Below are 17,496 nucleotides of genomic sequence, written 5' to 3'. Positions count from 1 at the left end.
CTCTGTGAGGTCTAAACTACAGTTTCCGGGATCAGAGTGGTTCATGTGCTTTAAATGGTGTGTACCAACGACACATCCCGAAATTGTCCTGTGTTTGTATGCCCATTCCTATGCAAAGCTAGGCATGTCAAAATGCCTGGAAAACAGTGGAGAGAAGACACTGTCCAAGAGTCCCTATTTTTCAAGGACAGTATCGTATTTACAGAAGCCGTCCTGGTTTCTGATTTGATCCCAGGATGTCCCACTTTCCCTTAAAGGTAAAGGTAAAGGGACCCCTGACCATTAGGTCCAGTCGTGGCCGACTCTGGGGTTGCAGCGCTGATCTCGCTTTATTGGCCGAGGGAGCCGGCATACAGCTTCCGGGTCATGTGGCCAGCAGGACTAAGCCGCTTCTGGTGAACCAGAGCAGCACACGGAAACGCCGTTTACCTTCCCGCTAGAGCGGTACCTATTGCTCTACTTGCACTGTGACGTGCTTTCGAACTGCTAGGTTGGCAGGAGCAGGGACCGAGCAACGGGAGCTCACCCCGTCACAGGGATTCGAACCGCTGACCTTCTGATTGGCAAGTCCTAGGCTCTGTGGTTTAACCCACAGCACCACCCGTGTCCCCCACTTTCCCTTGGGACGTCCGTATTTTCATCAAAGAAATGATGGAGGGTATGGAGTTATGTGACCCCTAAACCAAGGAGATAAGTAACTAGACAACCTTTAGAAGACATCTGAAGGCAGCCCTGTATAGGGAAGTTTTAAAAAAACATTTTTTAAAAAAATATTTAATATTTTATTATGCTTTTATATATGTTGGAAACCGCGCTGAGTAAATGGGGCAACCCAGTCAGTTGTGTGGGGTATAAATAATAAAATTATTATTATTATTATTATTATTATTATTATTATTATTATTAGTATTGAAAAGGACATCCCTATTTTCATCAGAGAAATCTTGGAGGGAAGCCGCTCAGAGTGGCTGGGCAACCCAGTCAGATGGGTGAGGTAATAATAATAATAATAATAATAATAATAATAATAGAATAGGACGTCTCTATTTTTGTTGGAGGGTATGTGATACATGGCTGCAAACCTGTGCTCATTTAGTTAGGACACTATTCAATGCACCCTATATTCTGGAGCTGTTGTTTTAAGAACAATTACCTTTAAAGGTAAAGGTAAAGGTACCCCTGCCCATACGGGCCAGTCTTGACAGACTCTGGGGTTGTGCGCCCATCTCACTTAAGAGGCCAGGGGCCAGCGCTGTCCGGAGACACTTCCGGGTCACGTGGCCAGCGTGACATCACTGCTCTGGCCAGAGCCAGAGCCAGAGCCAGAGCCGCACACGGAAACGCCGTTTACCTTCCCGCTGGTAAGCGGTCCCTATTTATCTACTTGCACCCGGAGGTGCTTTCGAACTGCTAGGTTGGCAGGCGCTGGGACCGAGCAGCGGGAGCGCACTCCGCCGCAGGGATTCGAACCGCCGACCTTTCGATCGGCAAGTCCTAGGCGCTGAGGCTTTAACCCACAGCGCCACCTGCGTCCATATTCTGGAGCTGTTGTTTTAAGAACAATTACCTTTAGATTACAGGTAATTACCTTTAGATTACAGGTTATTTGACAATCCTATTCAGAGGCGGGTTCTGCAAGTTCAGAATTGCCTGACCCATGGAAATCTTTTTTACAGTCCCTTTTCCTATGCCTCAAAAAGGCACAGACATTTGAGAAGCAAAACCTTTACCTGGTATGGAGATGCTTTCAGGAAATGCTATGCCTGTTCAGTGTCTGTGTAAACTGCTAGTGAGGGCAGAGGAAGTAGACCAGATTAGGAAAAACCCAAGCAGTGGCATACAAACACCTCAGGGCAATTTCCTCACACCTAAAAAGAAAGGCCAACAAAGTATTTCATTGTTTCAATTTCTGCTTTGTCATGAAGGTTGTGTAAGGGATTGATCCTTGCCCTAATTTTAGGCAAATGAGCTCTAAATTGCCATGACCCAAAGACATGATGCAGTGCGACTGCACCAAGGGCTGTGGCGTGCAAAAGGCAGTGCAACTGTGTTGGCGGCTGGAGTGTGCAATTTCCCCATTGACCCCAGTCACGTCTGTGGATCTGCTTCACCGTCTTTGACTGGGGAGAAGGCAAAGGCAAGTGAGAGGCAAAGAATTAAGTCTTAAGAGAACTAAAACCTAGGCAAAAAGTGTGGCAGTCACATGTACACATGGTTAGGAGGGTTGTTATAAGAATTTGAAGGTCTTATATATATAAAATAAAGGTAAAGGTAAAGGTAAAGGTAAAGGTACCCCTGCCCGTACGGGCCAGTTGTGTCCAACTCTAGGGTTGTGCGCTCATCTCACTTAAGAGGCCGGGGGCCAGCGCTGTCCGGAGACACTTCCGGGTCACGTGGCCAGCGTGACGAAGCTGCTCTGGCGAGCCAGCACCAGCGCAGCACACGGAAACGCCGTTTACCTTCCCACTATAAAGCGGTACCTATTTATCTACTTGCACTTAGGGGTGCTTTCGAACTGCTAGGTGGGCAGGAGCTGGGACCGAAAGACAGGAGCTCACCCCGCCGCGGGGATTCGAACCGCCGACCATACGATCGGCAAGTCCTAGGCACTGAGGTTTTACCCACAGCGCCACCCGCGTCCCTATATATATAAAATAGATGTTCCTAAATGTACCAAGCAAACGCACACAAATATGTAAACCACATGTCTGAAACCCACAGCAAAGTCCTGAAACCATTTTCTCTCTCCCAAAATGACCTCAAATATTTCTCTGCAAGGTCGAAGGAAATGGGACATCTCCCCATTGTCTCTTTCACAAATCCTTCTGATCGGCAAGCCCTAGGCTCTGTGGTTTAGACCACAGCGCCACTTGCGTGGCACCCTGGTGTGCCTTGAATGATGGTCAGGGGTGCTGTGGGCAACCCTGGGCTCTGTCCCTCTTTCCTTCCCTCCCTCCTCTGATGCCTTCTTGCACCTCTGCCTCCCAAAGGCTTGCACCCCTGTTTGTAGCCAGGACAGCTACTGCAGCTATCTCCCCAGGTGAATGGTGCCTCGGGGGGCTGGCCAGGGGGTTCGTCCCAGGCCCCTGTGGGGCAGAGTGAGGAGGCAGCTGTCTTTGGGGCAGGAGGGAGTGGCGCTCAGAGACCAGGGGTGGAATCTGTGGCTACCCAGAAGACTCCCAAGGAGTGGGGAGAGGAGAGGAGGCTGAGGGAACACTCCACAAGGGAGGGCTGCCGGCTCTGCAGGCAAGGGGTGACACAACTGGGCCCCTGAGCCCCACAGGGGTGCTGCAGAAAGAAGGTTGTTGGTCAAGGGATCCATGGACCCCAAAAGGTTGAAAACCTCTGGGCTCCACCTGGTACGCAGGCTAAGACCCTACCTTCCCGCGGACTGTCTCGCCAGAGTGGTGCATGCTCTGGTTATCTCACGCTTGGACTACTGCAACGCGCTCTACGTGGGGCTACCTTTGAAGGTGACCCGGAAACTGCAATTAATCCAGAATGCGGCAGCTAGACTGGTGACTGGGAGTGGCCGCCGGGACCACATAACACCGGTTCTGAGAGATCTGCACTGGCTCCCAGTACGTTTCCGAGCACGATTCAAAGTGTTGGTGCTGACCTTTAAAGCCCTAAACGGCCTCGGTCCTGTATACCTGAAGGAGCATCTCCACCCCCATCGTTCAGCCCGGACACTGAGATCCAGCGCCGAGGGCCTTCTGGCGGTTCCCTCATTGCGAGAAGTGAGGCTACAGGGAACCAGGCAGAGGGCCTTCTCGGTAGTGGCGCCCGACCTGTGGAACGCCCTCCCATCAGATGTCAAAGAGATAAAGAATTACCTGACATTCAGAAGACATCTTAAGGCAGCCCTGTTCAGGGAAGTTTTTAATATGTAATGCTGTATTGTTTTTAACACTGATTGGGAGCCGCCCAGAGTGGCTGGGGAAACTCAGCCAGATGGGCGGGGTATAAATAATAAATTATTATTATTATTATTATTATTATTATTGCTGCATTCTAATACAGTACTGGAAATTATAAAAACTCTTAGTGTTGCAGCATGTGATGATTCACACCCTGGCTGGCACTTTCTTGATCTCCTGCCCTTGGGCAGAAGATATAGAAGTAGGATTAGTCACACCAACAGGGCAAAGAACAGCTTCTATCCGTGGGCTGTAAGGCTGCTGAATGAAAAGATAACAACAGGGCAACTGATTTCAGGTTTGGTGGGTGTGCGTCAGTAAACGAGGGGAATTAAGACTAAGAGAGCTGAGTGTGGGGTGCTTGTGTAATCTCACTGTACAGTGGTACCTCAGGTTAAGTACTTAATTCGTTCTGGAGGTCCGTTCTCAACCTGAAACTGTTCTTAACCTGAAGCACCACTTTAGCTAATGGGACCTCCTGCTGCCGCCACTGCACGATTTCTGTTCTCACCCTGAAGCAAAGTTCTTAACCGGAGGTACCATTTCTGGGTTAGCGGAGTCAGTAAGCTGAAGCGTCTGTAACCTGAAGCGTCTGTAACCCGAGGTACCACTGTATACAAATTGTACAAGTGACAATAAAGTATTTCAATTATTGCTGTTATAATTACAAAAGCATTTATTGCAGACCTTGGAAAATAGGGTGCAATAGAAGCCTGGTATCTGAATTCTATTCTGTTGGGGTTACCCCCCCTCCCCCCCCCCCCGGCCTCAAGGAACTTTGAGAGAGAAAGATTAGAAAGGAATTGACTGCTGATCTTTGGAATAAGCTTTGAACCACTACAGCCAACCACTAAATGTACATAGAAAGTAACCAGTTACTAAAATCTAGCTTCTGGTGTGTATGTGCAGAGAAGCCAGCTGCTTTTGATGGTGGATTTTTAAACCCAAAGTTTCAAACTCTTTTAATGATAATAATCCTCTCCAAATAGCATTTTCATAACGTCATTTAGTACGGACATCTTTGAAATCAAACCATGTGGAACGACGTAGAACTGAGCTATATCCTGGCAGAATTAACACTGCTTAAACCTTGCTGTTTCATAAGCGCCATTAGGTTTTTCGCCTCAGTAACGGCAAGGTAGGCAAACTATAAGTCAGTGGAAATGTCTAAAACGATTTTAAAACTCCAAAGAAACGTTCTACCTTTTGGTAGAAACCCCCAGGGCTCTCAGAACGCGCCAAATCTCGAGTTTGAATTTGATTGGCCGATTCAGCCTGCCATTTACCCACCCAATCGGGGGGTAAGGGGGTGGAGCCTAACTGTTTCAGGCTGAAGTTTTCCCTCCGGTCCGATTATACAATACATAAACAGAAAGCCAGCGCCGAGCCGCTTCACTTCGGGGAGACGTCGGAAGGAGTCAGTCATGTCTGGTCGTGGCAAAGGAGGCAAGGGGCTCGGCAAAGGAGGCGCCAAGCGCCACCGCAAGGTTCTCCGAGACAACATCCAGGGTATCACCAAGCCCGCTATTCGGCGTTTGGCTCGCCGAGGCGGAGTCAAGCGTATCTCGGGGCTTATCTATGAAGAAACGCGCGGCGTCCTCAAGGTCTTCCTAGAGAATGTCATCCGCGATGCGGTCACTTACACGGAGCACGCCAAGAGGAAGACTGTCACGGCCATGGATGTGGTCTACGCCTTGAAGCGGCAAGGGCGCACTCTGTACGGCTTCGGAGGCTAAGCTCCCTGCAGGTCATCATAATAGTTTTCAAAAGGCCCTTTTAAGGGCCACTCAAATCTTTCTTAGAAAGAGCTGTAGACACTGCTTAAAAACTTTCTCAAAGCTTTACAATCTCCCGGGATAGACCCTAATCTAGGAAAGTGTCTTTCAAGTGCGGCAAAAAATACACTAATCTAGTTACCCACCCTTTGGGAAGGTTCTAAAACTGGTTTCTAGAGAGTGTTGCGTAATGACCGTGTCAGATGCAAGACCAAGGCTAAAGTACGAAGTGACTGGTGCCAACCTAACCTACCTTACTGGGTCGTTGTTAGGGTGGGAAGGGCGGGCTGTAAGCTGCCTTAAACTAGAAGGAAAGGTGGGGTATAAGTAAACAAACGAGCGGCGTTGAATGAGGTGCCACAGGGGAAGTAAGCATGCTTTTTGTTCCCCATTTGCCTCTTTCAAGTTGTATGCAGTTTGACCCAATGAAATGGTGCAATTATCAAATCAGCCAATCAGTGTGTGTGTGGCGAATGTTACAAAATGCATGAGGCCTCATTAATCACAATCAGAATTGTGGAGTTGGAAGAGACCCTGACAATCATCTAGTGCATGGGTAGGCAAACTAAGGCCCTGGGGCCGGATCCGCCTTCTAAATCCGGCCCATAGATGGTCCAGGAATCTGCATGTTTTTACATGAGTAGAATGTGTCCTTTTATTGAAAATGCATCTCTGGGTTATTTGTGGGGCATAGGAATTCGTTCATTATTTTTTTTCAAAATATAGTCCAGCCCCCCACAAGGTCTGAAGGACAGTGCACCGGCCCCCTGCTGAAAAAGTTTGCTGACCCCTGATCTAGTGAATCTCCTGCAACGCAGGAATATGCAGCTGTCCCATATGGGAATCGAACTGCCGTGCCAATAAAACATTATGAAGAAAGCATTAAGTTGCCTGTTTGGAGGGCACCTAATGCAGCGCCTTCTATATATACATGGAATATTTCTGATTTCGGATATTCACTTATCCCCCCCCTTTTTTTTTAACTTCTGACAACAGATTCCTTTGCCCTTCCCAAAAGCAGGATAGGAGCACAGTCATTATAAGGATCTGTGCCGCCTGATGTATAAAAGCAACCAGGTATATTAAATAACATTTATTTAGGAAATGTACTTAAAGACATTCTCATGGATTAGTTACCTAGTCCTGCTTTATGAGCAGGGAGCAGGAACTAGGTGGATTTCATGTTTGCCCCATTCAATGCACGCCTGTGGCTGAAACGAACACTTAGAATCATAGAACTGGAAGGAACCCAAAAGTCATCTAGTCCTGCAACGCATTTTAAATGCTGCATTTTAAATTGTATCTTAACCTGTATTTTAAATTGGTCCCCTCCCCACTATGTTTTTATTGTAATTTTACTGGCGTTAGCCGACTTGAGCCTGGGTCTGGCGGGGGAGGGCGGGGTATAAATAAAAATTTATTATTATTATTAAAGCATCCAAGACACACGGGCGGGAGCGTGTGAATATGATCTGATTGTTGAATATTTGGTGAACCTTTCACAGACTAAGGAAAAAGTTTGCTCACAGTTGTTTTTCTCTCGGTCGGTCGCAGTAAAAGGTGGTTGTTTTTTACCCGCGAATAGCAAATGCCTCGGCATCATCCTCTTACATATGTAAAAGAAAGGATTGTAAAATACACGTTTCCTATTGGAAGCCTGCTTTGGGGGCTCTTTCCATTGATCAAAAACGAGAACCTTGCTTTTCATTGGTTGGTTTAAGCCCGATGGTCTCTCCAGCCAATCACGGGCCGCGGTTTACAAGTCAATGGAACGCATAAAAAGCTGAAAGTTCCCTTTCCGAATTCTAGCTCGCTGCGAGTAGTACGTCGGATTCGATCTCAGAGAAGAACTCAGCTATGTCTGGACGCGGGAAGCAGGGAGGCAAAGCTCGGGCTAAGGCCAAATCTCGCTCTTCGCGGGCCGGCCTGCAGTTCCCGGTCGGCCGCGTGCACCGCCTGCTTCGGAAAGGCAACTATGCCGAGAGAGTCGGCGCTGGAGCTCCGGTTTACATGGCTGCCGTGCTCGAATATCTGACCGCCGAGATCCTGGAGCTGGCGGGCAACGCGGCCAGAGACAACAAGAAGACGCGCATCATCCCTCGTCACCTGCAGCTCGCCATTCGCAACGACGAGGAGCTGAACAAACTCCTGGGCAAAGTGACCATCGCGCAGGGCGGAGTCTTGCCCAACATCCAGGCTGTGCTGCTGCCCAAGAAGACCGAAAGCCACAAGGCGAAAAACAAGTAAAGGCTCCAAACTTTTCGAGCAGCCTGAAAACCAAACGGCTCTTTTAAGAGCCACCCACGGTGTCAAAAGAGGAGCTGCGATTCTGGTTTGCTAAAATCGAGCAAGTACAAATAAGCAAGACATTTAGTGCGTTTTTATACACAAAAGCAAGAGGCTAGTGAAACTTCAGTTATCTAAGAGGGTCAAGCCAGTATAAAAAGACGGGGGGTAATAGTCTTTAAAGAAGACTAGCAATTCCAAATTGTCGAAAAAGGGCTTCCGGGTTAATTCGGACGCCATTTTCTTGTTTCATTTCTAGAGTCTCACAGTCTAGATCAGAGCTTTCCAAACTCGCGACACGTTAGTGTGTCGGCTGCAGTATGTAGGTGTGTCGCGCAAACTTTAAAAAGAGCTCGTTAGTAAAACTGAATTACTGTGAAAAGTTTGGAAAGCTCTGCTCTAGATTAAGTTTGAAGCAAAAAGACTTGCGCTTTCTCACTTGGGTCTTCAGTAAGAAATCTATCTGCCCTAGTTCATGAATTCACCCTGCCATGTAGTCCATCGCTTTTAGCCTCGTATTGCTGGCTGCTGAAGCAAACACTAGTTTTCAAAGCCCTGCAGTTTGATTGGCAGCCCTTAAGTATTAGGCAACATTGGATGCCCCATATTCAACACTTTCCAAAAACTATCAAGGTACACGTCAGCTGGCGGTCCATGATGTATTCTTAAGGAAACTGCAGACGTGGGGGGGGGGGAGAGTTCGCAGTAGCCCGGTTTTATTTCCCACCGGATACTTTTCCACCCGTTCCGGGGGGGGGGAGAGCAAAGTATTGCGACCGCTTTCATCACAACAGTTGCCGTAGCAAAGGGCTTCATCGCCTCCCTCTGTTTTCCTGTAATCCACTTAGCAATGTCGATTGCCGGTTTCTTGAATTCCTATCTCCAAAACAAAAATCCGATCACTTCCGGGGTAGTTTGTAATCAGGATGGCGAAGCAATGTTTCCAAATGGCGGTGAAACTTATGTCCCCGCCCCTCGCCCTGCCTTTTGTCAATGGGAGCAGATTGCAACAAAACACTAGCTTCTTTAATTTGTCCCTTCAAACGCCTCCCAAACCAATAACTCGACTGGATGTGATTGGAAACGCCTGGCGCTCCAATTCATTGAGGGTCTGAATTCGACCCTCGTAAAGCAAGATTTTAATATATCAAATCGGAAGCTAGGGGTGTGTGCGTGACTCTACCCTTTTTGATCTCTTATGCGGGGGGGGTTGACGTAATAGGAGAGAACGAAGCAAATACCCAATCGCGAACAAGCCCGGGAATTTCAAATGTTTCCAACGGCTACATGGCTATTTTCAGCCAATCAGAACAAAGCGAGCTAGCTATATAAATGGTCCGCACGCAAGCGGCTTGCTCATTTTGATTCCCGGCGAAGGCGAAGGTAGAAGGATCGGAACTTACTGCAAGGAGGAATGGCTCGTACCAAGCAGACCGCTCGCAAGTCCACTGGCGGGAAGGCTCCGCGCAAGCAGCTGGCCACCAAGGCAGCTCGGAAGAGCGCTCCGGCCACAGGCGGCGTGAAGAAGCCCCACCGCTACCGCCCGGGCACCGTCGCTCTGCGCGAGATCCGCCGCTACCAGAAGTCCACGGAGCTGCTGATTCGCAAGCTGCCTTTCCAGCGCCTCGTGCGGGAGATCGCCCAGGACTTCAAGACCGACCTGCGCTTCCAGAGCTCGGCCGTGATGGCTCTGCAGGAGGCCAGCGAGGCTTACCTGGTGGGGCTCTTCGAGGACACCAACCTGTGCGCCATCCACGCCAAGAGAGTCACCATCATGCCCAAAGACATCCAGCTGGCGCGCCGCATCCGTGGCGAGAGGGCTTAAAAGGGAGCCGCAGCCAGCCGCTCTCCCTCCGCCAACCACCCACCCAAAGGCTCTTTTTAGAGCCACCACTCCTTCAAGAAAAAAGCTGTAGTCACATTTCTGCCACGATTGTGTGTAATCGCTTGGTACTTTCGCAGTATATATATCGCCTTAGCCGTCCTTATAGCCATGTAAAATGAATCTTACTGGGGTACCTGTAAGACATTCCTGAAGAAGTGATAAACTAAAACAGCTTAATTTTTCTTTCCCCTGCTTTTTAAAAAAATTAGATCTCGGAGGTTCACAGCATAAAAATACAAGATAAACACAAAACAGAATAAAAGCATGTCAGTTATCCCAATTAATGTGAACTTACAAAAGAGAAAGCCCACGGGGTACCAACTAGTGAGATGGATTCCTAGTAGCCAAAAGGCACATCAGCTGAAGCAAAATTTTAGGCTCCAGGTGTAAGTTACAAACATTTGTTCCTCTCTCGAATCAACGCCCCCCCCCACACACCGCCCCAAATCAGCTATTTGCATGACTGCGTCTGTGGGACTTGGGTGGGATGCATGCAGTGTTCAAAACCTAACACCCCTGAAGCCAGCTTCTAGGTTTATTCAGAAGGAATATTCATTGCCCCACCCCCTGCGCTCTCAAAATTTGTAGTTTCTGGTTTAAAGGCACACTAGTTTAAAAATGCAGCTTCCGCCCTCTAACTTTGTGGAAAGATTGGTCTTTTTGTTCATGCTGAAATTACAGATACGCACATTTGCCTCGAAAGAAGCGATAAAGCTCTTTTAAGTGAGAAAGTGGGTGGCCCTTAAAAGGGCCTTTGGAAAGCGATTATTTTCAGTATGGAGCTTAGCCTCCGAAACCGTACAGCGTGCGTCCTTGCCGCTTCAAGGCGTAGACCACATCCATGGCCGTGACAGTCTTCCTCTTGGCGTGCTCCGTGTAAGTGACCGCATCGCGGATGACGTTCTCTAGGAAGACCTTGAGGACGCCGCGCGTTTCTTCATAGATGAGCCCCGAGATGCGCTTGACTCCGCCTCGGCGAGCCAAACGTCGAATGGCGGGCTTGGTGATACCCTGGATGTTGTCTCGGAGAACCTTGCGGTGGCGCTTGGCGCCTCCTTTGCCGAGCCCCTTGCCTCCTTTGCCACGACCAGACATGACTGACTTTTTCCGACGTCTTCTCGAGGTGAAGCGGCTCGGCGCTGGCTTTCTGTTTATGTAGTGTAGAATCGGACCGGAGGGAAAACTTCAGCCTGAAACAGTTAGGCTCCACCCCCTTACCCCCCCCGATTGGGTGGGTAAATGGCAGGCTGAATCGGCCAATCAAATTCAAACTCGAGATTTGGCGCGTTCCGAAAGCCCTGGGGGTTTCTGCCCAAAGGTTTACGTTTCTTTTAAGATTTTCAAAACATTTGTGAGAGTATATTTCCACTATTTACAGAATATATTTTTCCAAAATCGTGTAGTCATTTCTAATCACAAATCGGAAGCCCACTGTTGTTTTGCTTCTTTCCTTCTCTTTAAAGAAACCTCTGTGCTTTTCCAATTATTGACGAGAAAAGCTTAAAGAGGGCTTATATCGACTGAAACAGTTTAAGCGACTTTAATTCTGCCTTTGATTGTGACTCACTTGGTGTCTCCTCCTCTGTAGTTTGGCTTTAAGGATGCCCATCTTAAATCACCCAGTAAATAAGTTATTTGGAGAGGATTATTGTTATTATTACAGCTGAAACAATAGGTTTAAAATCCCACTCTTAAAAGTTTTAACTCTGCACATACTATACTACATGCCAGAGATTGTTGTTGTTTAGTCGTTTAGTCATGTCCGACTCTTCGTGACCCCATGGACCAGAGCACGCCAGGCACTTCTGTCTTCCGCTGTCTCCCGCAGTTTGGTCAGACTCATGTTTGTAGCTTCAAGAACACTGTCCAACCATCTCGCCCTCTGTCGTCCCCTTCTCCTTGTGCCCTCAATCTTTCCCAACATCAGGGTCTTTTCCAGGGAGTCTTCTCTTCTCATGAGGTGGCCAAAGTATTGGAGCCTCAGCTTCAGGATCTGTCCTTCCAGTGAGCACTCAGGGCTAATTTCCTTAAGAATGGATGCGTTTGATCTTCTTGCAGTCCATGGGACTCTCAAGAGTCTCCTCCAGCACCATAATTCAAAAGCATCAATTCTTCAATGCCAGAGATTAGATTTTTTTAAAGTGATTGTTTTCTACATATGCAGAATACATCCGCTCCATTGCACCCCCACTTAAATAAGTTTGTAAGAGCATGCTAATAACATTTAGCTTGGAAAGAGGAGCTTTTCAGTTTTGATTTGTTTTTCTCATGGCGGCTGCTTCTCCTTGCCCTGTTCAGAGCAAAGGGTGGAGGAGGAATTGATTGAACTTGAGAAGAGGATAGGCCTTTTTTCCCTTCAAGTGGAGAGGGAATTCTGGCAGGAGCAATTTGACATGTAGGGAGCATCTACTGAAAGCCCTCCTTCTGTGCCGCTAATAATACTACCAAACTTCTGTCATCTTCTGCGTTTCATCCCTTGCTGAGATTACACTGGGTATTAAGCAACCCAGGACAGTGTTTGGAAATTTGACCTAGCATGCAGAGGATTTTTTCTTTTCTTTTTTATAAAAAAATTTTATTGAGAGTTTTAATAATACAATAAAGAAAAAAAGACAGAATAAACAGAAAACATCGAAAAAATAAAACAAATATAGGATTTTACATCTTGTAGTAACCATCTTTTCTTCATTTTTCCCTTTTGGACTTCCTCACGTCTCTCACTCCTACATTCCAAGTTAATAAAACTTTAGCCAGCAACTTATCACCTTATTTTCATTCTTATTGTACACAATTCCAATATTTTATCCCTAACTTTGAATATTTTTATCAAAATCTTAAATACCTAGTTTTAACATAATATTCATTCAAAATTTGTCTTTCTCATGAAATTCACTCATTCTCATAGTCTTTTCAGCTAACTTTATGGTGCCCTGTTATTTTCAAATCTCTCATCCTTCTTAACATTCATATAATTTACAGTGTTTTTGAAGATAGTCCTTAAATTTCTTCCAATCCTCCTCCACTGCTTCTTCTCCCAGGTCTCGGATTCTGCCGGTCATTTCTGCTAACTCCATATAGTCCATCAGTTGCATCTGCCATTCTTCCAACGTGGGCAAATCTTGAGTTTTCCAATGTTTGGCGACAAGTATCCTTGCTGCTGTTGTTGCATACATAAATAATGTTCGGTCCTTCTTTAACACCCTCTGGCCAACAATGCCCAAAAGGAAGGCCTCTGGTTTCTTAGGGAAGGTATACTTAAATACCTTTTTCAGCTCATTATATATCATTTCCCAGAAGGCCTTAACCCTAGGGCAAGTCCACATGCAGAGGATTTTTTCATGCAGAGGTGTTTTTTTATGCCGTCTCCCATCAGATGTCAAAGAGATAAAGGACTACACAACTTTTAGAAGACATCTGAAGGCAGCCCTGTATCAGGAAGTTTTCAGTGTTTGAAGTTATATTATGTTTTTATGTGTGCTGGAAGCCACCCAGAGTGGCTGGGGCCAACAGTCAGATGGGTGGGGTACAAATAAATCATCATCATCATCATCATCATCATCAGAACAATGACCAGGCTCAACATGGCAATTGTTAAAAGGTAAAGGGACCCCTGACCATTAGGTCCAGTCGTTACCGACTCTGGGGTTGCGATGCTCATCTCGCTTTATTGGCTGAGGGAGCCAGTGTACAGCTTCCAGGTCATGTGGCCAGCATGACTAAGCCTCTTCTGGCAAACCAGAGCAGCGCACGGAAACACCGTTTACCTTCCCGCCGGAGCAGTACCTATTTATCTACTTGCACTTTGACGTGCTTTTGAACTGCTAGGTTGGCAGGAGCAGGGACCGAGGAACGGGAGCTCACCCTGTTGTGGGGATTCGAACCGCCAACCTTCTGATCGGCAAGTCCTAGGCTCTGTGGTTTAACCCACAGCGCCACCTGTGTCCCAGGGCAATTGTTATGTTACTGTAAAACAAGCTCACATTTTGGACCTCTTAAGCAAACATGTTTTATTTTTAATCTACATTCTCCATAAAGCAAGTTGCAGTAAGGTTGACTTTACTTAAGACCTAACAATGGGTTCTTTCTCCCAGTCTTCCTCGTTATCGTCGTCATCGCCGTAATCTTCCGTCTCACCGCCACGCTTCCCCAGACCATCAAATTGCTGAAATGAGTAGTAGATGGCCCCACGCTTGGGCGAAGGGGAGCGGAAAATCATATCGGGCACAGAGTCCCAGTTGGGCGCCGTGGGGATGGGACTTTCTTGCTTTAGGATCCAGAAGAAAGAATAGACGGCTAGAGCCACCACGACGAAGGACGTGAGGAATCCACCGACGACCCCTGTCACCAGTGGAGTGACCCACTGAAAGAGACTCCTGTTGTATGGCGGCAGGGGCCTCCTCTCTATAATCAGCTCCAATTTGTCCCAATCCCCCTCTTCCAGCTGGGCCTGAGATCCCTCTCTCCGCAGCCGGCCTCCTGGCCCCTCGCTCCCACCCATCTCGTTCTCTTCCAGGAGCAGCGAAGAGGTCAAGCGCTGGACCGTCTTGTGATATCCCTCCACGTTCTTCTTGATCTCCAGACTCTTGTCTTGGTTGAGGTTCTTACCCAGTTCCAGGGAGACGTCGGGACGCCCAACGGCCTGGAGAGCCCTCGACAGGCGGTCCCAATACATGGCGTCTCCTTCCGTCTCCAGCCAGCCGTTGAGGGTGGCTTTGCAGTCCTCGGTGGTGGCGATTTCCCGTCGCCTGCGAATGGGGTTCCTCTCCACCGAGAGGCGTTGGAGCTCTTCGTTCACGTTCTCCTCGGGCCCAATGAGCTTGGCGTAGAAGGCCTGGCATTCCTCGGGGGACAGGAGCTCCGAGATGCGGCCCATCATGTGGCTGCCAATGTCGTCGGCCACCGTGTCGTCGGGCAAGGCAGGACGCACCAGGAGGAAAAGGGCTGTTCCGATGAGAATCAGCATTGAGGAAGTCCTGGAGCCAGAGAGAAGAGAGCATAGCTGTCAACCTACCCATATTTGGCGGGAAACTCCCTTATTCCAGCGCCGTTTCCTGCTGCTATCCCGGATTGTTGCTATCCTGTAAATTTCCCGGATTTCAAAGGAAGCAGCTCCTCTCCCTCCCAGCTCCCTGCCGGCCAGGGAAGCTCCTCGGCTGCCCAATAAGGAGTCTAAGAACGACTGGGGGGTGGAGCTTGCATGCCTTGTGCCGATCAAATCGGCCGCGTTGCCTGGGGACTCGCCTTTGCTCAGCGCTTCCCAGCGGAGAGGTGACGGTGGTTTTCCTTGCTGCATCCCCTTTGCCGGGTGCTGCGCTATGGGAACCACCTCTTAAGGCTTCGTTTGGCTGCTGGCTGGGCTTTCTGCCTTTGGGCCTTTGGCTTGGAAGGGCTGTGTGTGTGTGTGTGTGTGTGTGTGTGTGTGTGTGTGTGTGTGTTCTCACCCTGAAGCAAAGTTCTTAACCAGAAGTACTATTTCTGGGTTAGCGGAGTCTGTAACCTGAAGTGTCTGTAACCCGAGGTACCACTGTATCAACTTGCACTTCGTGCTTTCGAACTGCTAGGAGCAGGGACCGTGCAACGGGAGCTCATCCCGTTGCGGGGATTCGAACTGCCAACCTTCTGATCGGAAAGCCCTAGGCTCTGTGGTTTAGACCACAGCGCCACCCGCATCCCAAGGACATCCTATTCTGTTGTTGTTATCATCATCATCATCACCACCTATGATCCCTTTCTAAACCACAGGCAGACAGATTTTTTTGTTCTTCAAATGAGGATCAGCTACAATTCTTAGGAAGCAGAGGTCTGTAGTTTCTCTGTGTTTCTGCAGTGCTGTAGCACACACAAAACACCCACTGTTTCTCTACTGCAAAGGTGTCCTATTTGGGAAGGGGAAATTGGCAGCCGAGTGCCTTTACAACTGTGTTTGTAGAGTGTGTGAATTTTGCAGAATGGCAGGAACTTCGGTGTCCATGGAATAAACAGGACTACAATAATTACTGGCCATTGTGACTGCCTGAAATCTTTATGGGATATGATGTATTTAAGATGAATTATTATTATTATTATTAGTAGTAGTAGTAGTAGTAGTAATAGTAATAGTAATAATAATACAGTGGTACCTCTGGTTACGAACTTAATTCGTTCCAGAGGTCCGTTCTTAACCTGAAACTCTTCTTAACCTGAGGTACCACTTTAGCTAATGGAGCCTCCCACTGCTGCTGCGCGATTTCTGTTCTCACCCTGAAGCAAAGTTCTTAACCCGAGGTACTATTTCTGGGTTAGCGGAGTCTGTAACCTGAAGCGTATGTAACCTGAAGCATCTGTAACCTGAGGTACCACTTGCAATAATAATAATATAATGATAATGATAATGATAATGATAATGATAATGATGATGATGATGATGATGATGAACGATTTTATTTATTTATACCCCAACCATCTGATTGGGTTGCCCCGGTCACTCTGGGCAGCTTCCAACATATATAAAAACATAATAAAACATTAAGCATTAATTTAAAAAAACTTCCCCATATAGGACTGTCTTCAGATGTCTTCTCAAGGTTGTCTAGTTACTGAACTCCACACCCTCCAACATTTCTCTGATGAAAAGAGGTATCATGTCCTAAGGAAAAGTGGGACATTCCTGGATCAAATCAGAAACCAGGACAGCTTCTGTAAACCTGGGATTGTCCCAGGAAAATAGAGACACTGGGAGGGTCTGGAACCCACTTATGCTACCTTGAGATCCTTGGAGGAAAAGGTGGGAGAGCTAGAAATGCAGTGAAATGAATAAATAAAACATCTTGAGATCTTGTCTTCTTTCTCTACATATAAGATTCGGCTCTGAGGGAAGGCTGGCTGTGAAGCGATTTTAAGTTGGGGACAAAGAGAGAGGGTTACCTAGCTTAACTCCCAGAACAGGAGGCGTCTCTCTCGGAATATCGCAGAGCAATTGCTGTGGAATTTTAAATCTCCTTGAGTATCTGATGTCATAAATGGAGGCAGAAGTCCACTTCCATTCTGCCTACGGGGAGAGGAGCTTGTGGCTAAGCTCAGCTACAACTCCCACCACCATTGGCCGTGCTAACTGGTGCTGATGGGAATTGTAGCTCAGCAGTTGTTGGAGATTGCTCGGCCCTGAAGGAAACTGCCTCAGATCTTAGGGTAACTCAAATACTTGATATAAGGCAGTGCCGGCACTCCAGGTGTTTTTGGCCTACAACTCCCATGATCGCTAGCTAGCAGGACTGGTGGCCAGGGATGATGGGAATTGTAGTCTCTAAACATCTGGAGGGCTGAGGTTGAGGAAGCCTGGCTTAGATGGACTGTTTTCAACCTAGCTGGACCATAAAGAAGGCTGCTCGCCGAAGAATTGAGGCTTTTGAATTATGGTGCTGGAGGAGACACTTGAGAGTCCCATGGATTGCAAGCAGATCAAACCTCTCCATTCTGAAGGAAATCAGCCCTGAGTGCTCACTGGAAGGACAGATCGTGAAGTTGAGGCTCCAATACTTTGGCCACCTCATGAGAAGAGAAGACTCCCTGGAAAAGACCCTGATGTTGGGAAAGATGGAGGGCACAAGGAGAAGGGGACGACAGAGGGCGAGATGGTTGGACAGTGTTCTCG

At 47.7% G+C, this 17,496-nt stretch overlaps 5 protein-coding genes and 1 long non-coding RNA gene across 6 annotated transcripts in view; 4 read left to right on the top strand and 2 right to left on the bottom strand.

Moving 5' to 3' along the window:
• Window positions 1-17,496, top strand: part of LOC307210505 — a 349,261-nt gene that overhangs the window by 160,110 nt on the left and 171,655 nt on the right. The window lies entirely within an intron of this gene.
• Window positions 5,243-5,745, top strand: LOC307210205 (histone H4). The gene has a single exon (XM_079965768.1). The coding sequence runs from the start codon at window positions 5,345-5,347 to the stop codon at window positions 5,654-5,656; it is 312 nt and encodes a 103-aa protein (XP_079821894.1). The 5' UTR covers window positions 5,243-5,344; the 3' UTR covers window positions 5,657-5,745.
• Window positions 7,245-8,088, top strand: LOC307209554 (histone H2A type 2-C). Its single transcript, XM_079964729.1, has one exon. It carries the CDS (start codon window positions 7,553-7,555, stop codon window positions 7,940-7,942), a length of 390 nt encoding a protein of 129 aa, XP_079820855.1. The 5' UTR covers window positions 7,245-7,552; the 3' UTR covers window positions 7,943-8,088.
• On the top strand, window positions 8,669-9,971 carry LOC307211366 (histone H3.2). The gene is made up of 2 exons (XM_079967910.1): window positions 8,669-8,694; window positions 8,745-9,971. The coding sequence occupies exon 2, from the start codon at window positions 9,396-9,398 to the stop codon at window positions 9,804-9,806; it is 411 nt and encodes a 136-aa protein (XP_079824036.1). The 5' UTR covers window positions 8,669-8,694; window positions 8,745-9,395; the 3' UTR covers window positions 9,807-9,971.
• LOC307209747 (histone H4) lies at window positions 10,401-10,973 on the bottom strand. The gene has a single exon (XM_079965117.1). It carries the CDS (start codon window positions 10,959-10,961, stop codon window positions 10,650-10,652), a length of 312 nt encoding a protein of 103 aa, XP_079821243.1. The 5' UTR covers window positions 10,962-10,973; the 3' UTR covers window positions 10,401-10,649.
• Window positions 13,859-16,846, bottom strand: LOC307210491 (transmembrane and death domain protein 1-like). Its single transcript, XM_079966428.1, has 2 exons — window positions 16,770-16,846; window positions 13,859-14,839 (listed from the first exon to the last, which is right to left on the bottom strand). The coding sequence occupies exon 2, from the start codon at window positions 14,827-14,829 to the stop codon at window positions 13,927-13,929; it is 903 nt and encodes a 300-aa protein (XP_079822554.1). The 5' UTR covers window positions 14,830-14,839; window positions 16,770-16,846; the 3' UTR covers window positions 13,859-13,926.

The sequence above is a fragment of the Podarcis cretensis genome, assembly GCF_951804945.1.
Source record: "Podarcis cretensis genome assembly, chromosome: 2".
NCBI lineage: Eukaryota > Metazoa > Chordata > Lepidosauria > Squamata > Lacertidae > Podarcis > Podarcis cretensis.
This window is presented reverse-complemented; position numbering and strand designations above follow the sequence as displayed.